Source organism: Delphinus delphis, chromosome 1 (genome assembly GCF_949987515.2).
Source record: "Delphinus delphis chromosome 1, mDelDel1.2, whole genome shotgun sequence".
Taxonomy (NCBI): Eukaryota; Metazoa; Chordata; class Mammalia; order Artiodactyla; family Delphinidae; genus Delphinus; species Delphinus delphis.
In genome coordinates this window covers 127,760,736-127,786,873 of record NC_082683.1, presented here as the reverse complement: position 1 = coordinate 127,786,873, position 26,138 = coordinate 127,760,736, and the positions used below count along the sequence as shown (strand labels likewise).

At 36.8% G+C, this 26,138-nt stretch overlaps 1 protein-coding gene across 2 annotated transcripts in view; it reads right to left on the bottom strand.

Annotated features, from left to right (window-relative positions):
• DNM3 (dynamin 3) overlaps positions 1-26,138 on the bottom strand; it is a 544,460-nt gene that overhangs the window by 267,499 nt on the left and 250,823 nt on the right. For both annotated transcript variants that reach the window (XM_060009515.1, XM_060009525.1), the window contains exon 13: positions 24,406-24,457. In XM_060009515.1, coding sequence (XP_059865498.1) covers positions 24,406-24,457 — 52 coding nt within the window. The remainder of the gene's footprint in view (positions 1-24,405; positions 24,458-26,138) is intronic.

Here is a 26,138-nt window from a genome sequence, read left to right as displayed (position 1 = left end):
GGGAAAGTACGATTCAAAGTAAAAAATTATTCACTGGTTTGGGTAACATGGGGGTTATTGAAGAGAAAATATTAAAAATAATTAACAACTAGTATGGCATTATACTAGCATGGCCAATCTGAAGGGGTGTGGGGGTCAAAGTACTAGGGTAGGGTACTAAAAGTCCCCTTCTGTACCAGAACTTTGCCTTCAAAGTCTGGATAAGGGGGAAGTTGTAGGGATTCTGAGAGAGGAACTTCAGCATCTCTGATGATAGGCAGGCACTTGGGGGAGCAGCCAGTCAAGTCATTTTCGGGTTTTTTTTAGTTACCTTTTTCCTTTAATGGCTGGAACATTTAAAGTGTAAAGATATGCTCAAAAAGGATATCAGTTATATGTTTTTCAGAAAGTGTGTTAGATCACTCTAGTTTCAGAGAAACAGCAACAGAATTTTTTCTGTTGATATATTTTTTTTAAGTTTTCCTTAAATTAAGTATTCTCATCAGTTGACTTTTTTAAAATTCATTTTTATTGGAGTATGGTCACTTTACAATGTTGTGTTAGCCTCCACTGCACAACAAAATGAATCAGCCATACACATACACATGTACATACACATCCAAAAGAGAGGGGATATCCCCTCCCTTTTGGACTTCCCTCCCATTTAGGTTACCACAGTGCATTAGGTAGAGTTCCCTGAAAAGTATTCAATATTTGAAAAACCACTGTGGCTCCACAGATACAAGCTGGAGGTACAACCTTACCAAGCATTATTTCTGTGGCTTGATGGAGAGGGGAAGCAGCCAGATTGGAATGGATGGGGAACAGAGTTGAAGGTCTCCCATGCAACCCTGATTTCATGTAATGAATCAATACCTGCACAACATCTTCTAGATGCAGAAAAAATTTCTTCCAAAAAAATGTTTTTAAGTAAATAATTGGCCAGGGAATTCCCTGGCGGTCCAGTGGTAGGACTCTGTGCTTCCACTGCAGGGGGCACGATTTCAATCCCTGGTCGGGGAACTAAGAGCCTGCAAGCCGGGCAGTGTGGCCAAGAAAAAAGAAAAAAATTTTTTTAAAAGTTAATAATTGGTCAATGAAGAAAATATATATCAAACAGAGAACCTGTTTTTAAAAAGTTCCTGGAAATTCTGGCCCATAATGAGAAGCAAGAAGATGTGTTGTCCTTCAAGGATCCAGGTTAAAGTGTGTTGAAGAACAAAGCACTTAACACACTACCTTATACAAAACAGCCACTAAAAAAGTGGTAGCTAATTTTATGACATGATTATTTAAAATTCAAATATACCAGAGTAATAGGTAGAAGTACAAATACATGTAGCAGTTTCTGGGTAATATAACACTCTAAGGAAAAAAAGGAATTAATCTGTGATACTATTTTAATAAATAATAAAGAAGCTCCAGTAGTCCATATGGATCTCTTCCTTCTCTGAACATTTATTTTGTTCATTATCTGAATTTAGCACTTACATCATCTTGTTTTGAATTACTAGCAATTGTGTCTGCCTTGCTCCCATGATCACAATAAGATTATAGCTTAGTTGAAAGCATGGACTTTTGGGATTTGTATGTCAGTTCTGCCATTTACTAGATGTATGAACTTGGGCAAGTTACTTAGTCTAATCAAGCCTGATTTTTTGATCTGAGAATTGGAGCTAATAGTCCCAATTTCAAGTAGATGTTGTGACTATTAAGTGAGATGAAGTCTGGCATCTGGTAAATGTTCAATAAGTGGTAGATATTATCAAAGTAGAAACTGTACTTTATGCTCCTTTGAAATAGTTATACTTTCCCTAGATCACAGATTAGTAATAAATTATCAGTATAATGGCTCTAAACCAGGGGGAACACCACCACCAAGGGCTTTTTGTAAATGTGCAGCAGGCATACTGTACTGTCACAATGCCTAGGAGATATCTACCACGTAAAGATCAAAGATGATAAATGAAGAACACACCTATCTAAAATGACAACAGCATCTGCTGGAGTCCAAATACAATTCATAACTGGGTGGTTAGCTCTAACTGTTAATCAAGTTTAAATCAGTTTCTTTATAAAATTGGAATTTATTACAATCAGAATCACACTTTAGAGTTATATGTAATTATTTTTTGAGTGATGTATTTAGGTGGAAAACTTGAATAATCACCATAAGCAAGCCTGAAATGACAACTCTGAGTAACAATTATAAATTAAGACCCAATTGTTTCCTCTGGATGACAAAAAGTAACATTCAAAGTTAATAAGCTGCTATAATATATTCTAGATGTTCCTTTCTGAATGTTAACCTCATAATATTTTAGAGGTCATTTACATATTTGGTCATTTACCTCCAGATTTTAAAATACATAACTCTCATTCGACAGTTTTTTGGACACCTATCATGAGTAGGCACTACGTTAGACACAGAACATAGCAGTGAGCATGCCAACTACTGTCTCTGATTTCACAGAGCTTACAGGCAAACAGAGAAGAACAATATTAAACAAGAAAATACACAAACATTCAATGAGAAAGGGACAGACTATTATGGGAACATACAGCAGAGGACTGAAACTACTATAGAGGATAGGGAAAGTACTCCTAAGGAAGTGATAAACTAAGGAAAATGAGAAGCTGTTACTCAGGCAAAAATGAAAAAGAAGCTATCCTAAAGCACAGGAAGGAGCACATCAAAAGCCCCAGCAGGGAAAGAGTTTGGACCACTGAGGGCACTGACTGAAGGTCACTATTGCCAGAGCACAGAATTCAAGAGTGCTAGTGGCAAGAGAAGGAACTAGAAGCAGGCACAGAATGAATAATGGATGTTAAAGTTTAGACTTTATCCTAATTGGAAAGAAGTACTTTTGAGTGGTTGTAAGCAAGGGAGTGGCAAGTTCAGATTTTTTTGTTTGCACCAAAACAAAACAAAAGAAAATCACATCAGATGTTTTACTTGCTTGTAATTTCAGCAAAAAGTTTTAGAAGAGAGTGTTGAATTCTGGTTAAATAAGTCTTTCAATTATTTGTGGATTTTAATTACCCATATTCTTCCTGACTTCCTTAATCATGGCTAATTGAAAATTGGCTGTAACTTAAGATACTCTGTGAGGAAACTTAATAAAATGAGGTATGTAACAGATGAAATCCTGATTTCTGTTGAAAACTGAAGAACATATAAATAACAGGCCTTCTAATTTCTGATGGGAAATGGAGAGGCCCTGGTAAATATCAGTCATCCAGAGCAGCTATTTTGCTTAATCCTGTAAACTAGTTGCAGATGTTGGCTCAAACACTAGGCTTTGCATCTGTAATTTTAAAATTGTCTCATATTTCTAAAACCTGACTCCGTATGCACCGGAAATCAGTGACATGAATTATGAACTTCAGGAAGAGGAGAAGTACAAAAAATGCCAGAAGTGATAGAAGATAATATTTGGAGCAGTCGTTGAGCTATGTGCACAGGATGAGTGAAGGATGACACGGTTCCTTCCTCCAGGACATGGATCCTGTAACCAGGCATTTGAAAATGAAACCCTGCAAATGGATGTACCAAACAAAAGGAAGTCATTTATAGATAGTTGAGTTCTGAAAAACAAATCCTCCTTTTCCTTTTCCCCGCCTCTACTTTACAGCAGGTCAACAGGAAGACCAGAGTTGCTGGAGAAGGAAAAGGTTTTTGAAGAGAAAAAAAAACTAAACACTAAACACTAAACTAAAAACTAAACACTAAAAAACTAAACGCAGAGAATGGTACGTTAAAAATGTCTTACCTTAATTAAGATTATATTTAGTAGACTGGGGCAGGAAACAAATGACTTGCTATTAAACTCATGTTTTAGTTATGATAGTGCATTCTCATAAAAGACATTTATAAAAAGTCAATAGAGACTTGAATTAAAACTCAGAAAAGGAGCTGGAAGTGGTAGAACTCCATATATAAAGAATTCATACTATACTGCAAACAAAGAATAATCATAGGCATTAGAAACAAATTATGATGATGACTGAATTTCCTATTCATATTTGTATTTCTAAAACTCATTTTTATTTATGTAGAGTATTCCCAAGTAGTGCTCCATCCAGGCAATATAAATGGCAGCACATAGCACAATCTACCCACAGGGACCATCCGTCACAGGCCAAGAGTGAAAATAACCTCACCAGGAATCAGGACAAAAACTTCAGCCAATTATTTGGTGAGGCAAGAGCACCGTACAAAGCTTCAAGGAACTTAGGTTCAATTATGAAGCCAGGACACTCATTTCCTGGAGTGGAAATACTCATCCCATAGAATTCAGCCTAATGGAATTCCCTGAGGTGGGAATGGATTGGCTGCTGAGTCAAAGAGATTTCATAGTTACTTTGGGGGCAAGACAGTTTATTCCTTTAGTTTAAAGCTCTACAAGTTTACATTTTGCTCAAGAGATCATCTCTGATAAGTTTTATTTTCTGCACTTACATAATTAGGAAATATATGCTACTAGGAAAATAAACCATATTGGTCTTTCCACGATTTTTCAGATAAATCTGAGACCAGCATTAACTCTTTCAATCTACTAGGACTACTGTGATTAAATCACAATCTTCTTGTACCACTCAAACTCCTCCTGAGGAAAAGTTAATATGATTCTGCAGAAGCTATTAGAGACCTGTTCATTGAGCTGCCTGGAGAAAGAAGAAAAGGAGGTACTTCACAAAGGGGTGGGGAATTCAGGGCAAATAAAATTTTGAACTGACATATAAAGTTACTATCTGGGAAATCTGAGACCCTAAGATTAGAAAATATATTTAAATTTTTGAGGGAAAAAATAAGATCATTCTCAAATGGAATTATCCCATTACAAAACAAATTTTTTTTAAATTATGATAAATTATCCCAGCAATTTACACTAATGCCGGGATAAATGCTCCGACATTTAGGTACCTGACAATGAGACTCAAAATAAAGCAGTGAGTTGGGAGTGATGCTGAGAATGGAGCCCACAAGGCTGATGACCAGGTCCCCTCCCCTGTCTAACTGACATGGTCAATATGAGCATTCTTTTCTATAAACATACATCTCAGGACTCTCAATGAAAGTTGACTCTCTCTGTCTTAAGAATGTAAAGATGTCTCTGTATTTTGAGGCTCCTGGGCTAAACATTATGACTCAGGAAAAGTTCTTTAATGTTACTGCACTGAGTATGAAATGATTCGTGCTCAAGGGACAGAAACTGCAATTTGCCTTGGTCATGGTGAATTGGGGACATACTTATGTTGCATGGATTTGATTTCAATATGGGAAGCAATGAACAAAAATAACAAAAGAGCTCTATTGGAAATACATACAAGAATTTCTCAGCTTCGATTTACTTCTATTTTCACTGTGATGGTGAATCAGTGGCACCCTTTCAAAAGGACCTTCAGATACAGGACATGGATATCATCACTAACAAAAGATCCCATGGCACCTTTGTTGTCGGTGAGGTTTTATGATTTGTTCTTTGATAATCCCTTAATTTGCTAAATTGAAAGGACTGGGATTCTCTCAGTATAACAAATAAAGAAATTAGCATCTCTACACTGGAGTCTCAGCATCTGAACTGGTAGTGAGACCCCAGCATGGCCAACAGCTGAAAGCCCTTTTGCTGCTCTTTACATTCTACTTGGTACCTATACTGAGTTTCACTATCTTCTTAAGACTCCCATGTAACATTTAACTCCCACCTCCCTAGCTCTCAACAAACAGCCCAACTTCCTGTCTTATCAAGTAAATTGAGATAATGAGGAATGAGGCATACAATATTCTTTTCTCCTCAGTTTCTGTGATATTTCTCTTTCACTAGGAATTTTAATAGCATTGCAAAATCATTCATTTTTTATTCATAAATATATTCATTTATTTTTATAAAGAATAACTTTACTTCATAGGTAAAATATATTAATCTTAAGCTAAATAATAGGAAAACTAATTCAATGGTAAAAGAATCACCCACCAATGACCAAATTGGGCTTACACTAGGAAAGCAAGGATGGTTAGTAAATCTATCAGTATAACAAATTACATAATTTGTTCAATATGTAAGACCATGATCATCTCAACAAAACTCACTTCTCATTTGAGTATATCAGTTGCAGAAAAATAGAGGCATTTCTTTCTTTATCACAGTAAATATATTTTAAACCAAAAGCCAACATCAAATGGTTGTAAACATTCCCATCAAGATAAAAAGAAAAGCTAAGAAAATCTACTATAATTTTATAATGTTCTGAAAGGAAAAATATATGAAAATAGAAATAAAAGATACAACTCCATAAATGACATAAAAATTAAAATTAAATTAAAAACTACTAGATAGAGCTTCCCTTGTGGTGCAGTGGTTGAGAGTCTGCCTGCCGATGCAGGGGACACGGGTTCGTGCCCCGGTCCGGGAAGATCCCACATGCCGCGGAGCGGCTGGGCCCGTGAGCCATGGCCACTGAGCCTGGGCGTCCAGAGCCTGTGCTCCACAATGGGAGAGGCCACAACAGTGAGAGGCCCGCGTACCGCAAAAAAACCCCAAAAAGCCAAAAAACAAAAAACAAAAAACTACTAGATAATACAGTAAATTCCACAAACCCAAAATAAATGCTTAAAAATCAATAATTTCATTTTATAGCACTAAATAATTAGAAAATATAATTGAAAAACACTCTATAATTACAATATAAGGGTATTCCAGTTATTTTATATTTTAACAAGAAATGTGAATTTACTTATACTAAGGGAAAAAACCCAGGAAATTATAGTAAACAGAAGGAATCATCATCTGGTTGGATGGGATAAAAGGGTATGAAAAATGTGACTTTTTCCCACATTAGTTTATAAGCTTTACAAATATCTCATCAAAATTCAAACAGAACTGTAGTTGGAATATGAAAAGATTTTAATCTTCAAATGAAAAAGCTACAAAAGCAAAATGCATTTTTTAAAAAAGTAATGAAAGAAAATGACCAAGCAGATATTAAAATATATTAGACATCTGCAATAATTAAAAAGTATGTCATTGTACAAAAATCAACAGATGGAGGGATAAATAATCCAGATCCTAGGATAAGAACTCGGCCATGGCCTGGACTGAGGCTAGAATTCTGCCACTTATCCATCCTACGACCTATGGTGAACTATTTAACTTTTCTAAACTTCAGTTACATCATTTATAAAATAGGAGAAATAATGGAACCAACTTCATAGGGTTGTTGTAGAACTGCATACATTGACGTAAGGAACACAGTGCAATACCCACCCATAGACTGAGCTTTCAAGAAAGGTAAGTGGCTATAATTATTAAAATTATTGTTGCCATTATTATATGATCACAGAAGTATTGCAAACCAATTGTGATGGTATGAATCATTAAAAAAATTATATTTAGACATTCGCTCCTGTGGAATAACATTTTAATAATTATTATTATATTATTATTGTCATTGTCAATAATCATTGAGCTGTTACAATGTGCAAAGACTGATCTCAGTGCTTTACATGAACCAATATGTTTAATCCCGTTAACCCTAACAGGCAGATACAACAGTCACATGCCTTTTGCAAATGAGGAAGCTGCGGCACAAAGATGTTAAGTAATTTGCCCATAGCTGATGAGTGGCAAAGCCAGATATTAAAGCCTGGCTATCAGACTTCAGAATCCATGCTCTTAATGCCTACACTCTGCTCCCCAGGCTAGTGCCTTACCTTCTACCATGTGCCATGATAAATCCTAAATGGATTACAGAGACAAATGTCAATAATGGCTTAATAAAAATGCTGTAAGTACACGGGTGAATATTAAATTGTTTTTGAGGTGAATACTACCTTTCTAAACATAAAAGCAGTGGAAGAAATGACAGGAGAAAAGAGTAACAGATTTTGCTACAAAAACTTTTAAACTTTTATCTCAAATACCTGTTAAGTAAAATTAAAACATACACAAGAAAATGAGAAAATACTTGCTAATAAATATGGCAAAAGAGCAATATCATTATTATATAAAAATTCTATTATAAGTCAGAAAAGTAAAAGAAAAATTTCAAAGAGTATATAAGCAAAGGCATGAACAGCTTATTCAGAAAAGGAGAATACTACTGGTCAATAAGCATGAAAAGAATTTCTGTCTCTAGTAAGTTATAGACATAAGTGACTGAGGTTTAAAGAATAGAAGTATGTGATCAACAAGAAAATAATTTTCTTTTTCATATAGCTATATACAAAAATCTTATTAGAAGAAAATATGAGATAAAATATAAATGCCACAAAATTTTTTAAATTTGTCTAAATCAACATTATAACTTTTGTTTTATAATATACAGTAAAGTCAAGTGATAGATAAGCATAAAATATTTGTACTATATATAATACACATAAAATTAATATCAAAACTATAAAAATCCTAAAAAGTCAATGAGAAAATAACACGACAGTCCTTTCAAGATGGACAAAGGACATAATCAGACATTTTATAGGAGAGAGGATACAAATGTCTATTAAATATTTGAAAGGCTGCTCTATAACTTGCAATAAGTGAAATGCAACTCAAAATAATATATTATTCTTCCCATCAGATTATTCAAAATTATATAAAATATAATTATCCAGTACTGAGGATTCCGGTACTCGCATAAATAGTTGTTGGGTTTATAAACTGGTTCAACTGTTTTGGAAAAACTGGAAACAACACAAATACCTATCCTTAGGGGAATGGTTAAATTTACATTGGCACACCTGCACTGTGGAATATACAATAATACTATGTGCCAGTAAAAGAAGTCTTGTGTTCTGTCTGTGTACTTACATGAAAAGATCTCCAAGACATATCATTACGTAGATAAAGTTAGTTCATCTTCACATATATTTACTGAGCATCTACTGTATACCAGGTTCTAGTCACAGATATATCAATGAACAAGAGACAAAAGTCGTTGCCTTTGTGGAGCTAACAACCATAGTGTAAAATATGTACAAACCTTTTATTTTTTTAAATCAACAAATCATGTGTGTATGTACATATGTGTTTGGGTATGTATGTATATGTGTACATATGCTCCAGAATGATAACAGTAGCTATAGCTATGAAGGTGAATGAGACTGGGTAAGGGTCAAGGGTATATTTACTTGATCTGTATTACTTTTTTCACAGTGAAAATGTGTTTATGTATTTCTTGTGTAACAAACAAAAAGTAAGCTTCAAAAATCATACATTACACTGAAATTCTGTGCTAAATAAGCTATACAGTGCACATAAGGGAAGGGCTGAAGCAAGAACTAAAGAAAATTTGAGCAGAGATTTCTGCTTTTTTAGAGTACTAGCTCTATCTATCCTTGACTAACTACTTAAAAAGTCACTGTGGCCAAAGGATTAGATGATAAGCTAGCTCGTAAGGGATGGAAATGGGAGAAACTCTACTACAGTGAAGCTGTAGGAGACTCGAGTGAGACATCTAGCAGCTAATCACTGGCATTCCCCAGGCTAGCAATCAGGAGCAGTAAGGGGTGGAGTGGGCAGTGTTGGGGGAGGGAGGGGCCTGGGTGGGTCTATCACAGGTTTGGCTTATGATAGACCTGCCTGAGAGAGAAAACCAGCAACTTTTGGTATTGGGCCAAATAGTAGCAACCCATGTGGAGTTCCTCCACCACCTGGGTGGCTGTGTAGGAATAAAATGGAAACCTCTTCTCTAAGATATGGAGTGGAGATTAAAGAAGTGAAAATTAAAACAGTGAGAGTTAAGTATCCTGGAACAAGGGAATGATACAATTCCAATGTCCATGAACACTGAAAATAGTCATAAACAGGAAGACACCAAGATGTCATTTATCTGATAATTCAGAGGAACATTCAGGCCTGAAATTACAGTGGTTAATAAAATAATAGTGGGAGAAAATAAAATTTTACATGTTACAAAAATTCCAGGGAATTCAAGTCACACAGGCACTTAATTTACTTGGAATGAAATATATCATGTTAAAGAGAGAGAGAGAGACAGGCAACTAGGACAAAAGAGACAGAAAGAAGAAAAGAGGGAAGCAGGGAGGGAGGAAGGGTAGCTGTGAGACAGCAGGAGAGAGGCAGGAGGGGAAACCCTTATTTTGCCCAGGTGCCCATTTCCCCTGGTGAAACAAGACCAGGCCTCAACTGCCCAGAGGAAAGATCACAGCTGAAAGGTAGGGCTAGATTCTGCCTACTGAAGGGATTTTTCAAGGTAATTCTGAATACACAGGGTTTTTCTCCTCACTGATTTTTAGCCCTAAACCTTCAATTAAGATGTAACTTGGCTGTAAAATTACAGTAAGCACATCTGTGTATTTTCTGGAGAAACATCACGAGACATACATTAAGTGCTATTTCAAGTAGAAGTCTAGATTTAAAAGATACAGAACAAATTAGCAGTCCATACATTTCACTAAGTGTGGCTTTCATGGACTCCAGCCTCTGTTGATTTTATTAAAATAAGTTGGTTGTATTTTATAAGCTATTGATTGGCCCCTCTGGAGATACTTTCACAGAATTAAGGGATAAAAAATGAAACACATTCTAACAGCTATTATAGTTTTTCATTGTTGATCAGTGCAGTGGACTGAATGTTTATGATCCCCCAAAATTTATATGCTGAAACCCTAACACCCAATGGCATGGTAGTAAGAGGTGGGGCCTTTGGGAGGTAATGAGGGTTAGGTGAGATCATGAAGATCTCCCCACGATGGAGTTAATACCTTATAAAAAGAGAAGGAGACATGGGATCTCTCTCTCTTCATATACCACGGAAGGCCACGTGAGGACATAAACAGGAAGAGGGCCCTCGCCAAGAACCCAACCAGGCTGGCATCCTGATCTTGGACTTCCAGCCTCCAGAACCACAAGAAATAAATGTTTTTTGTTTAAGTCACCTGGTCTATGTTACTTTGTTATAGCAGCCCACAATGACCAAATCAGGTTAATTTATACAAACCCAAGTTCATTCTATTCAGGATCAATCCACTTTAGATTAAGAAAAAATGTAAGTAATAAATAAAAATAATAGTGAATGACTGAAATGATGTGACTTGCCATAATTGAGACTATTAAATAAAATTCTTTGTGCAATTTACAAACTATTAGAAGCAGTGGTTAACACCGTAATTAAGAGAAAAAGGTCTAGAATCAAACTGCCTGGATTTGAATCCTGTTGCTGTCAGTTATCTTTATGACTGGACACATGACTTGGCCTCTCCATGCCTCACTTTCCTTATCTGTAAAATACAAATAATTAGGGTACCTACCTCTTAAGGTTGTTGGGAGGAGTAATGAATTAACGTGTGTAAAGTACCTATAACTACACCTGAAACACTTATAAGTAATCAGTGTTAACTGTTGTGATTTCTACAGAATTGGTGGGAGTAGACAGCCTTTCACTCTGTTACATCTTTTTTACTAAATAAAACTTTCCTACTTGGTAGGTTTTGAAAATGGAAATTCCCAAATCTTATATGGATTTATAGTTCCATAACATGTCTGGAACTTCATGGGTCCATTTCTCTGTCAGTTTTTTCTCTCTGCCATCCTCTTCCCTCCCACTCCTGCCCTTTCTTGAGGGTGGGGTGAGACTGGAGAGAAGAGTAGATGACATAGAAAATGAATAAGGAAAAAGAGAGTGTGTGTATTACCATTAAAAAAAGTGTTAGGGCTTCCCTGGTGGCACAGTGGTTGGGGGTCCGCCTGCCAATGCAGGGGGCACGGGTTCGCGCCCCGGTCCGGGAGGATCCCGCGTGCCACGGAGCGGCTGGGCCCATGGGCCATGGCCGCTGGGCCTGCGCGTCCGGAGCCTGTGCTCCGCGGCGGGAGAGGCCGCGGCAGTGAGAGGTCCACGTACCGCAAAAAAAAAGTGTTAAATGTTTCATTTTTTCCTCATGATAAATTATCTTGTAAGCTACAGAGTTTTAAAGAAAATTAAAAAATTCTCAGGAAGCAACCCTCAAAAAAACTAATCAAAATAATATTTTAAGAATGGTACCATGCAGAAGGAGAGAATAGCTGTGATTTATCTCAGTAACAGAAGCTATTAGTATTTTCTCAAAACAGAATAATAAAGAAAATACCTTTTAAAGTTCCAATGGTCCAAATTATAAATTTAGTTTAATAAACAATTAAAGTGCAGTGATAAATTATAAAACTAAATCCTAGGTAAAGTTTATTATAATAAGCCATTTTAAAAAGAAGAAGAAAAAGAAAATCTTCAAGTATCCAAAGTATAGTTTGTTGAATAGTGTCTCCCACAATGTCCATGGAACCTCAGAATGTAACCTTATTTGGAAACAGGGTCTTTGCAGATGTAATTAGTTAAGACGAGGTCATACTGCATTAGAGTGAGCTCCAAATCCAATGACTGGTGTCCTTAAAGAAGAAGAGAGGACACATGGGCAGACACACATTGGAAGGAAGCCATGTGAAGATGGGGGCAGAGATTAGAGTCAGGCAGCTACAAGTCAAGGAATGCTAGGAGCTACCAGAAGGCAGGAAGAGGCAAGGAAAGCTGCTTCCCTAGAGCCTTCATAGAGAGTATAACCCCAAACACACCTTGATTTCAGACTTCTAGTCTCCAGAACTTTGAGAGAATAAATTTCTGTTGTGTTAAGCTACTCCAGTTTGTAATACTTTGTTACAGCAGCCCTAGGAAACTAATACATCAAGGAAAATGGAAGTCTCAGAATTAGTTTATAAACTTAAAGACTTCCCTGTCAGACTAAGTAGCAACAAGCAACGCTATATTATCCTAACAGGAAAGAAACTCAGCTAAGAACAATAGATCTCATTTTACAGATAAGGTACATGCTAGAACAGTTGTGATATATGCATGTATTGGCATGACAAATTATATTCCCACGAACTTGAACTGCATAATTTTAGAAATGTGTTTATACGTGTAATAAAAATTACATTTACACTTGTTTGCTGATAAGGGACATCTATTTAATGTATCATGAATACAGATAATCATTTATATTCTTAAAGGTATATATAATACCTTGCCACAAATCTTTGAGAATTTTTAAATATTCAGTTATTTCTTAATAAAAAGCACAAACTCCTGTTAGAGCATTGATAGAGGTTTCATTAAAATTGGCTACCTTGTAGATTAACAGAGAGATGGAGCAAAAATTTATACAATTCTTCCTACAAAAATGTTTTTTAAAGTACTTTTAATTAAAAGAACTTGATAAAGAAACTGCTGATTGGTTCTAAAAATTTATAACATCTATTTAAAAATACGTGATATAAATTGCTTATTAGAATATTGGAGTGAAGCCATTTTTCTTGTTCTGTACTCAGAAAGCTGCCCTCAAAAATTAGTCCACGATGCAGAGAAAGGAACACTCTCAAACTCATTCTACGAGGCCAGCATCGCCCTGTTACCAAAACTAGACAAAGATATTACAAAAAAAGAATATTACAGACCAATATCACCAGTGAACATAGACGCAAAAATCCTCAACAAAATATTAGCAAACTAAACCCAACAATAAATTAAAAGGATCATACACCATGATCAAGTGGGATTTATCCCAAGAATGCAAGGATTTTTCAATATCCACAAATCAATGTGATATACCATATTAACAAACCAAAAAATAAAAACCATATTATCACCTGAGTAGATGCAGAAAAAGCTTTTGACAAAATTCAACATCCATTTATGATAAAAACTCTCCAGAAAGTGGGCATAGAGGGAATGTACCTCAACATAATAAGGCCATATATGACGAACCCACAGCTAACATCATACTCAATGGTGAAAAGCTGAAAGCATTTCCTCTAACACCAGGAACAAGACAAGGATGCCCACTCTCTCTACTTTTATTCAACATAGTATTGAAAGTCTTAGCCACAGCAGTTAGAGAAGAAATAAGAGGAATCCAAATTGGAAGTGAGGAAGTAAAACTGTCACTATTTACAGATGGCATGATACTATACATAGAAAATCCTAAAGACACCACCAGAAAGCTACTAGAGCTCATCAATGAATTCAGTAAAGTCACAGGATACAAAATTAATATACAAAAATCTGTTGCATTTCTATATACTAACAATGAACTATCAGAAAGATAAATTAAGGAAACAATCCCATTTACCATCACATCAAAAAGAATAAAATACTGAGGAATAAACCTACCTAAGGAAGTAAGAGACCTGTACTTGGAAAATTATAAGACATTGATGGAAGAAACTGAAGACAACACAAAGAGATAGAAAGATATACTGTGTTCTTGGATTGGAATAGTTAATACTGTTAAAATGACCACACCAGAAAAGGAAATCTACAGATTCAATGCAATCCCTATCAAAATGCCAATGGTATTTTTCACAGAACTAGAAAAATTCTAAAATTGGTATGAAAACACAAAAGACCCCAAATAGCCAAAGTAATCTTGAGAGAGAAGAACAGAGCTGGAGGATTCACACTCCCTGACTTCAGACTATACTACAAGGCTACAGTAATCACAACAGCATGGTACTGGCACAAAAACAGATGCGTAGATCAATGGAATGGAATAGAGAGCCCAGAAATAAACACATACTTATGGTCAATTAATCTACAACAAAGGAAGAAAGAATATACAATGGAAAAAAGACAGTCTCTTCAATAAGTGGTGCTGGGAAGATTGGACAGTTACACATAAAAGAATGAAATTAGAATTTTCTCTAACACCATATATGAAAATAAACTCAAAATGGATTAAAGACCTAAATGTAAAACTGGAAACCAGAAAACTTCTAGGAGAAAATGTAGGCAGAACACTCTTTGATATAAATTGTAAATATTTTTTTAGATCTATCTCCTAAAGCAAAGGAAATAAAAGCAAAAATAAATACATGTGACCTAATTAAACTTAAAAGCTTTTGCACAGCAAAGGAAATCATCGACAAAATGAAAAGACAACCTACTTGAATGGAAGAAAATATTTGCAAATGATATGACCAGTAAGGGGTTAATATCTGAAATATATGAACAGATCCTACAACTCAACATTAAAAAAACAAAAAACCTAATTAAAAAATGGGCAGAAGACCTGAATAGACATTTCTCCAAAAAAGGAAATACAGATGGCCAACAGGGACATGAAAAGATGCTCAACATGGCTAATCATCAGGGAAATGCAAGTCAAAACCACAACGAGATATCATCTCACACCTGTCAGAATGGCAATCATCAAAAAGAACACAAATAACAAATGTTGGCAAGGATGTGGAGAAAAGGGAACATTTGTACACTGTTGGTTGGAATGTAAATTGGTGCAGCCACCAATACTTGAAAACAGTATGGAGATTTCTCAAAAAAACTAAAAATAGAACTACCATATGACCCAGCAATTCCACTCCTGGGCATATATCTAAAAAAAAACAAAAGCACTAATTTGAAAAGATACATGTACCCCAATGTTCATAGCAGCATTATTTACAATTGCCAAGATATGGAAGCAACCTAAGTGTCCATCAACAGATGAACAAAATAAGGTGTGCTATACATACACAGTGGAATACTATTCAGCCATAAAAAAGAATGAAATTTTGCCATTTGCAACAACACTGATGGACTTGGAGGGTATTTTGCTAAGTGAAATAAGTCAGACAGAGAAAGACTACTACTATATGATAATACTTATATGTAGAATCTGAAAAATATAACAAACTAGTCAATATAACAAAAAAGAAACAGACACAGATATAGAGAACAAACTAGTGGTTACCACTGGAGAGAGGGGCAATCTAGGGGTAGGGAATTAAGAGGTACAAACTATTACATATAAAATAAGCTGCAAGGATATATTGTACAATACACAGACTGTAGCCAATATTTTATAATAACTATAAATGGAGTACAACCTTAAAAAATTTAATCCATGAACCATTACTGGATATGCAGATTTCATTGTTGCTTTGTAACAGTCTTCCCACTTCCAAGGGAGAAAAGGTTCAATTTGAAAATAAAAGCAATTATTTTACTATCTTTCTTGAAGACTAACAGAATAATACAAATAGATAACAACAACAACAATAATAATAGGAAGTACTTTACATAGCACTTACTATCAGCCAGTCCCTGTTCTAGGTACCTAACTTGTATTATCTCATTTAATACTTACAAAAACCTTATGAAGCAGTTCCAATTCTTATCAGCTTATTATAAGTTAGAAACCTGAGGAACAGGAAGCCTAAATAATTTGTTCCTGGTCACAGAGTGGCTTCACAATTCCAGCTCTGAAGAACAATTGCACTATATTACTTCTCAACTTTGTATAGTCAATAGAATTATTTTTTAAAAAGAAAGAAAGAGGAGGAGGAAGGAGATAGAAAGTCAGAGGATGAATTGGGAAAATTATTAAATTTAATCAATAAATGAAAATAGGATTTTATTAATGAGGTATTAAAAATCTTATATTCCTTCAAGAAGACAAAACATACAAGAATCCTATTACCCAAATTAAATTGTTCTGAAGACAAACAATGCTCAACAAGTACCTGTAGCCGTCATCTCTGATGCACCTCCTCCAGCCCCTATTCTCTCTTCTTCTAACAACAGCTCTGACTTCAAGTGGAGAGGAAACCACCTCCACTTTCCAGTCCAGGTGATCTGGCCTAAGCCAATCAGTATATCTCTTTCTCTGGCCACAGTGATTGGTTCAGGAATGAGCACATGATCCAAGCCTGTCTAATCAGAGTGCATCTCAGGAGTTTTTCTGAGAATCTGGGAGAAAGACTCATTTATTTCTGTGGGATTCAAACCAGGAAGGAAACCCCCTGGCTGCCATATTGCAATTCTTTGGGGCCGAAGAACAGAGCCAATAGCAAAGAAGCAGAACCAAAAACAGGAAAGAGTTTGTCTAGTTCATCATGGTTTATCAAATCAGTTCATCTTGATACTGTTTGAGCCATGGATAAATAGTACTTAACTATGAAATGTTCAATCATGTAAACTAATTAATTCACTTTCTTCCAAGGTCATTTAAATTGAGTTCTTCTGAAATTTATATCTGAAAGAATCCTGATACAGATATTGGTACCAAGAAGTCACATGAGTGTGGGAATTAAAAGTGACAGACCCTGAAAGGTGGAATTAGCTGAGTGGACAAAGAAGGAGAGAGGGCTGTTAGAAGCCCTATATGGTAGCCTAGGAAGTTGGCAGTCTTTGCTATCCAGCTGTAAAATAGCTGATTAAACTCTCACCTCTTTTAACAGTGGTCTCGAACTATTACTTACGGAGATGGAAGAACTAGGGAACTTGGTAGGAAAATTTTAGAATATTGGAGTGTGTTGATCTCTTTGGACCTGTAGGGGGTCCTAAGGGAAAGAGACTACTGTCTACTGAAACTAGCTTTCAGAAAGTAGGGAGGGAAGAGACCCTTTGTTGATAAGAAAGGTCTTTTTACCTTACAGCCTACAATTCAAGAAGGTTGAGAATCCAGTTATCTGGAGACTTGTAGGTTTGGGAAAGCCAAATTTCACACTTGATTCTAAAGTTAGAGCAACAGAAGGCACATTGGTGGGAAACAAAATTGACAATAAGCCTAGTACTAGAAGGTACCCTGATAGCCTGGAACTAGGAGGTATCCTGCAAACACCTGCTCTGCTCCCTGCCAAAGGAAAAGGTCTTCCTAGTTACACAGTTGCAGTTGGATGCAGTCTGGGCCAAAGAGCACATCAGCACTTCCTGCTGTAGATTTTTACAGCTAAAGGAATGGATTATCAGTCATGTAAAAGCCACATCAATCCTCCTGGTCTCAATATATCCTGGCCCTTAACACATTCAACTCCAGAAAACTTCATCCCTATTTCTCTTTACTACCCAGACTTTCTGAAGACAATGTTCCACAAATATCTGTAGCTATCATTTGTCATTTCCCTCCTCCAGCGTCTGTTCCTTCTTATTCCAATAACATCTATGACTTTAAGGCGGCATTCTCTTCCCTCTTAAACCTTGAGATACAATATCCCACTCACTGACTTCAACCTCCAACCCTACCATTTTTCCCCTTAATCCTGGTACACATTTTCTCTAATTTCAGAAAAACCCCAGTGCCCTTGTTTCCCCATTTCCTTTCAATTTTCAGTCAACATCATCTTTTGTCTTTTCTTTTTTTCTGGGCCCAATCTCAGATTATATTTTCCTGTTTCCTTTGCAGTTAGGTGAGGCCATGACTGAGTTCTTCTGGTCAGTGGAATGGAAATGGAAAAGATGTGTGCCACTTCCAGGCTGGTCCTTACAAACCTCCCTCACTCAGGCTTCTTTCTTTTTCTTTATTTTTTTTATATCTTTATTGAAGTATAATTGCTTTACAATGTTGTGTTAGTTTCTGCTGTACAACAAAGTGAATCAGCTATATGTGTACATATATCCCCATATCACCTGCCTCTTGAGCCTCCTTCCCACCCCCTCCCTATCCCACCCCTCTAGGTGGTCACAAAGCACCAAGCTCATCTCCCTGTGCTATGCAGCAGCTTCCCACTAGCTATCTATTTCACATTTGTTAGTGTATATATGTCAGTGCTACTCTCTCACTTCATCCCAGCTTCCCCTTCCTCTCCCTGTGATGCTCAACACCACTAATAATCAGAGAAATGTAAATCAAAATCACAATGAGGTATCACCTCACACTGGTCAGAATGGCCATCATCAAAAAATCTATAAACAATAAATGCTGGAGAGGGTGTGGAGAAAAGGGAACCCTCCTGCACCGTTGGTAGGAATGTAAATTGATACAGCTACTATGGAGAACAGTATGGAAGTTCTTTAAAAAACTAAAAATAGAACTACCATATGACCCAGCAATCCCACTCCTGGGCATATACCCTGAGAAAACCATAATTCAAAAGGACACTCAGGCTCCGTTCTTTCTCATCTTTTGGAAGAATGAAGAGAATTCGAAAGTCCATGACTGACCACGTGAAGCAGGGTTGCCTCACCCCAGCCCCATCTAGATGACTTGATTGAATTGCCATAGCAGGGTGAATTAAATTGTTATTATATTAAGCTACTGAAATCCTGGGATTGTTACTTGGTTAACCTCTCCTGACTAATGTCATGACTAGTACACTAATCAGAACCATTAATATCAATCCTTTATTTCAAACTGTCTTCAAAACTTTAACTCATCTGCTCTTTTGACCTTACATGCTGCTTCCCTGGAAAAACTTCAGCTCAGGGTATTAATTCCATTGTCTGCTTTCTTAGCTTTGTTCTACCTTCCAGCTGTGGAGTAGAAAAGCAATTCATAAGACCAAGAGGACTGGTACTACCTCGGTGGTCCAAACAATGTGCAGGACCTTCTACCAGTCCACCAATCTGACAACTTCCCCCGTGCTTCTTGAGCTCTTGGAAATATCTAATACTATTTGACCATTCCCTCTCTGAAACATTCTCTTCCCTGAGCTCTCATTCTACAACTGTCCAAGTTTTCCTACTTCTCTTATCACTTCTTAGACTCCTTTTCAGTTCCTCGTTCTGTCCCAACTCTTCTCTTTTATCCTTTAAATCCCACATTTCCTTCTATGCTTTCATCTTCTGGAGGTGATCTCATCTACTCCCATGGCTTCAACTACAAGGTACACATTGACAACTGTAAAGCTTATATCTCCAGTCTAGACAAGTCTTGAACCTCAAACTCTACTGACATCTCCAACAGGCACAAAAAATATATCTGAAACTGAAATCACCACCACTTCTCCCACCTCCACTGAAATCTGCTCCTCCTTCACTTGTACTCCCTTTGTCAGTAGACCTCTCTAGCCATAGCCTGGGAGAATGACTTAACACCCCCCACCCAACTCCACAACTATTTATAACTCTTTCTGTCCTCTAAATATATTTTTGAACCTTTCTCCTAGATACCTCCTGCTATTGACATTTGTATTTTCTTACCTGAATTATTTCAGAAATGTCTTCACCAATTTCCATATATCTAGTTTTATTCTTCCAAATCATTTCATATGACTAATACACAGATCTTTCCAATATATAAATCAGATGATACCCCTTCCCTACTGGAAATCTTTCAGTGGTTCCCTACTTTTGGAATAAATGGTTCTCTGTCTCTTCTGAACTCTAGGCACTTTCATCCAACTTCCCACTGGATATTTTTACTCCAATCTTCCACAGTGACTATATTCAACATATCTACCCTTCCTCACTATGTTCCTTTCTCCATGAAGAGCACCACCATCTCATCTGTGCCTAAATCAGATGTCCACGCTGCATTGCTGACAATCCCCAGTGCTCTCCTCAACATCTAATTCATCACAATCCTTTAGATTCTTTCTACTTAATATCTCCTGAATTCATCAGCTTCTCCTCAAATCTAGTACAGAGAGCTTAGCTAGCCCAAATAATCATAATCTTTTGTCTGCAACAGACTCCTAACTGTTAGGAGGCTAGACTCCTAGACTAGACTCCTAACTAGTCTACTTTTTCTAATCTCGTCCTCCCTTCAAAATCTTTCTCCACACTATAGGCAAAATGATCTTTCTAAAGTATTATTATGATTGCACTTAAAACCTTACAATGATACTCCACTGCTTTCACCATCACACACACAAAAAAAATAGCTTTGGGACTTCCCTAGTGGCACAGTGGTTAAGAATCTGCCTGCCAATGCAGGGGACATGGGTTCGAGCCCTGGTCCGGGAAGATCCCACATGCCACAGAGCAACTAAGCCTGTGTGCCACAACTACTGAGCCTGTGCTCTAGAGCCCGCAAGCCGCAACTACTGAGCCCACATGCCGCAACTACTGAAGCCCACATGCTCTAGGGCCCAAATGCCACAATTACTGAGCCCACATGCTGCAACTACTGGAGCCCACGTGCCTAGAGCCCGTGCTCCACAACAAGAGAAGCCACTGCAATGAGAAGCTCATGTAGCACAACAAAGAGTAGCCCTCGCTCACCTCAACTAGGGAAAGCCCATGTGCAGCAACAAAGACCCAGCACAGCCAAAAAAATAAATAAATAAAATTTAAAAGAAATAGCTTTAATGGAGCTTACTGTCCTAGTGAAAGAAAACAAAAAATAATAAATAAACAAGATAGATAATAATGACAAGATTTGGGGGAGGAAAGGTGACTTTAGATTCAACAGTCAGGGCCAGCCTCTTACTGAAGTGATGTTTCAGTGAGGCCTGAAGTATCAGAAGGAGCTAACCTTGAAAAGGAGGACAGACTTCAATTACTCACCATAATCCCCACTGGGATGTGAGCTCCCTGACAGCAGGGCCCATGATTTATTCATCATTCTAACATCTATCACAGTTTTTCACTCTCAAAAGTTTCAAATACACAAGTGATGAGTGAAGGGATGAATGAAGTTTATGTTGAAATTTCTGGGCAGTGCAACTTTAGGCTAATTGTGTGCTCACATTTTTTTCATACATTTGTTGACACCAGCACGTAGAACTTCTAAGCAGACAAATTTCTAGACAGGTGAAAACAAATGGGGATTTAGACTTTAAGGAGGAATTTTTCTTTCTTCAAATTCTTCTAAAGTATTCAAAATAGATTCTGCACAGCCATCTCTTATAATCAGGAGCACTAAGAGGATATCAGAATGGATGAAGCATTTGCTAGGATAGTGCAGAGTATCTTAGCCCCACCAACCATTAAAGCTGGCTGACATCAGTTAGCAGGCTGAGCTCCAAGGCTCCCTGTCTTTTGAGCTTCTTGATTTTTGAATACAAACCCAAATCAACCTCAGTTATTCAGATTCATAAAGAAAGGGGTTTCAAGTCATTATGGTTCATTTCTGCTAAGCAGAAAAAAACAATAAAGGATTCTTTAAAATATACTATATCATGTTTAATTATTGGATTTGGTTCTGAAAAATAAGACATTCAGGTTCAAAACCTCTTACTTGCAAAGTGAAAGGTTTAAACAACAGCAACAACAGCAACAAATGTGGCAGCAAAACCTGACTTGATGTGAAAATATTTATGTCTTTCATTTAATCTACTTGGTGTGATTATCATTTGTTTCACTGCAGAGATACAATACATTTAATTACAGGGTGCTGCCTCTGACCCCACAGGAATACTGGGTAATATATAATATATGCAATATTTTTCTAAAATCCAGAAAGTTCTGACCTTCAAGGCACATCTGGCCCCAGCAGTTTTGGATAAGGGATCTGTATTCTATTATAACACTCACCCCAATTCTATTATCTTGAGTTATAAAACTTCCATAATGTATGGGCTTTGAAGTACTCAGTGAAAGTAAAGGCACAGAAACACAATTAACATGATTTTAGCATTTGGAGGCAGTATAATTGAAAACTGTTCTGAGTTTCCGTCCAGATCTGATTTAAAGTATGCACTTATGCCACTATACTATTGCTTTTCCAATAAGTATAAACTTCTATGAGCTAGAATTCTGACCATGAGGAAAGTTTTATAGGTAAATCCATTATACCACACCCTGGCTTAATCTGGCCATTGTAATCTACAGAATAATTGCCATAGCTTCTAATTTTCCCAAATGCTTCATTGTTCTCATTTAATAACTTTTATAATTTTCTTATACTCCATATTGTTTTTCTCCCCAAAGTTCCAAGAAGCAGCACCTACCTACCGTCTACTCTTTATAGGGCACGTATCTAGTACCCAGCTGCAAACCTTATGATGTGGGTTATTTCTGATTCTCACAATCACCGGACAGAGATATTTTCTTCTTCCCGTCACACAACTGGGCAAACTCAGGTTCAATTTGTCCAAGGCCACATGGCTACTACGTGACAGAGGAGAATTTGAACCCAGGAATATCTCGCTCCAAAGTTTGTTTCTGCCAAAGCATCATGAGGAAAATAATTGACCCATCTTCCGAGCTCATTCTCAAGTTGTGCATAGCTGGAAGAAAGATTTTAGGGCTGCCTCGCCCATGGTAGAAATGTATATAATTGCTTTTTTAATGCTAGTAATTTGACAATATCTTTATACTTCCATTAGGTGAAGATATAGCATCTGGTTTTAAAAGCTTCAACTCTAAAGCCATATAAAATGTCAATCAGTGTAATTTTACTTTTTGTTTTATTATTTTAAAAAAATACAAATAATTGCTATTGGATAGTATCAACAGATATATCAAAATCAGTTGTTTAATATTCACCCACCTTTTAGAAGTGTCACCTACATTTATTGGAAATATTATCATAGAAGGGGAAGAGAAAGGCTTACACCTTATAACAACATAGCATAAAAGGATAGAGATGAAGGTCATTAATGATTTTAATTATTTTAAGGCCCATTAAAATTAGAGAAATATCAAAGCACCCACAGTGTTAAACATTTATTATTACAGCATTTTAGAATTTACTAGTTCATACCTTTCAATCACAGCAAGTTATTAGCAGTGAAGGGATGAACCCTCTTAAGAGGATTTTTATTTCAATGATAGGGTGTTATGGACAAGACAATCTAAGTTTAAAAAAATTAGTAGCAAGCGCTAGTTGAGTTAATCAGTTAAAGACAAACTGTGCCCTTGGGACGCTAAATGAAAAAGCAACAGTAAAGCTTACAGAACTTAGCTCGTACAATTTGCCTTGAAGGCGGAAGATTGGTTCCCTGAAATAGCAAAGAATTATATGCTTTAGTTCAGAAAAAAAGTTTTCAAAATAAAGTCTATTATTACCTCTTCTCCTTTCAAAACAATGGAAAAAATTTTAGAGCAGAGGTTTCAATTTGTTCAACAATTGTACCTCTGAATTAAAAAAAAAAAACTATAAAACCATCATTGTTTTGACTTGAAAAGAAATAACAATGCAAATATTCATTATCACATAGAACATAAAAGAAACAGCAAACTGTCAGAGTTAATGCAATCTCTGCAGAGCGCTATTAGTCAGAGACAGCTGGCCAGCCCAAAACACAAAAACTTAAAAGATCAGATCTTCTTAGGAATTAACATCTTCATTAACCAACAGGATGTGGTGTGGCAGAGATTAAATCTTAAATCCCAAACTGCCTTCTTTATGAGCTGTCCCTTCACTGTTACCAAGCTGTGCAAATGTGTGAACTAGTCAGCAGCACCAGAAAGCTCATGCAACTACTCACCATATTTTAACCTTGAACTGACTCACAGATTCAATGTTAAATCAAATTTAGGGGTAATGTAAGCAAGCAAAGCAGGACACAAGGAGGCAAATTTGAAAAGCAGAGCAAATAGCAGAAAAGTTATTTAAAATAAATCAATAGGGTTAACTGCATAAAATAGCAAAAAAAAAAAAAAAAAAAAAAAATGCAATTCACTCCAAAAACTTTAAAAGCAAAAACAAAACAAAAAGTTGCATTTCCAGCAAAATTTGCACATGATTAATTTGCATTTAAAAAAAGTCAATCAAGCAATTTAGTTCAAATTCTTTGGGACATGCATGCTTTAATTCTTTTAAACAATTCCTACCTGATTTCCAATTGTGTTTTTCTTGTGAACCTGACTGCTCCTCTGCTGAGCACTGAGAAAAGCAAAGGAGAGAAGCACTGAAGAAAATCATAAGATTTTTTTCTGAGCACGTAACAGATACTAAAATAAATACAGGCATTAAAAATATATCAACAACTGAGGCAGAGCTAATATAAAAAATCCAGGTCAGTTTAATTCTGGAAGCAAAACCAACTCAATGGAACTTCTAGAACCAATTAGTAATCACAAATCAAAAATAATATACCACAGGAAGAAAACCTGTATTGCTGCATTAATAAGTCAAGGTTAAGTATTAGTGATATCCCACAGGTATATAAGATTGTACTGAAAATTGACAGCACTTTTTGAGTATATGCCATGTTCTAAGTGGTTTACAGGTATTAGTGATTTTATTTTAATTTTAACCCTGTGAGGTAATATTCATTCATTTTACAGATGGAGAGACTGAGTCACAGAGAAGCTGAGTGGCTTCCCCAAAATTACTCAGCTAACAAGTGCTGGTACTAGGTAGTCTAATTCCAGATCCCAAACTCATGATATCATCTAATCTCATTGCTCTGAATTCCACTGTATTCTGACAACCCTCATAGTGCATCGTCAGCTTGGACCCATCTCATCAATTCTAGACTCAAATATGTTTTCAACAACTCAACATTTCCACTTGGATGTCTAATGGGCATCTCAGACTTAATCTGTGAAAACTGAACTTGTGACATCCTCCCTAAATCCTGTTCCACCCACCTTCTTTCCCTTTTTAATTAATGGCAATTCCATATTGCCAAGTGCTTAAGCCAAAGTCCTTGGTTCCTCTTTCTCTTACTTCCACATCAAATCGTCAGAAAATGCTATTGACTCTACTTCTCAAAATGTCTTTAAAATTCAACATCTTTTTATTCCATTGCTACTACCTTGTTCCAAGCCACCATTATCTCTCACTTGCACTGTTGTCATCACTTACTGTTTGGTCTCTTTGGTCTTACACGCTTGTCCCCCTAATGTCTATTCTCAACACAGAAGCCAGAGTGATCCTTTTTTTTTTTTTTTCCCCCCCCGGTACGCGGGCCTCTCACTGTTGTGGCCTCTCCCATTGCTGAGCACAGGCTCCGGACGCGCAGGCTCAGCGGCCATGGCTCACGGGCCCAGCCGCTCTGCGGCATGTGGGATCTTCCCGGACCGGGACATGAACCCGTGTCCCCTGCATCGGCAGGCGGACTCTCAACCACTGCGCCACCCGGGAAGCCCCAGAGTGATCCTTGTAAAGGGGGGTTCCTGTCACTCTTCTGCTCAAAACCCTCTACTGCTATGCAATACAATTACACTCAGGGTAAAAGTCAAAATTCTTGCAATGGTCCACAAGGCCCTTAACCCCCACTCTCCACCTCTTTGACTCATCTCCTCCTATTCTCCACCTCTTTCATTTGAGAGGTCCAGCCATACTGATCTCCTTTTTTTTTGATCCCACCATGCACACTCCCACCTCAAAGCCTTTATGCCAGCTGCTCCATCAGCCTAAAAAATACACTTCCCCCATATACCTGCACGGCTCCCAACATCACCTCCTTCAAGTCTTTATTCCAATTTATCTTTTCAGTAAGACCTACCACGACCACCCTATTCAAAACTGAATCCCTCCCTTCCTCCAGAATTCTCATCCCCTTTATACTGTTCTGCTTTTCTCTATGGCATTTTTCACCTTCAAACAGACTATATAG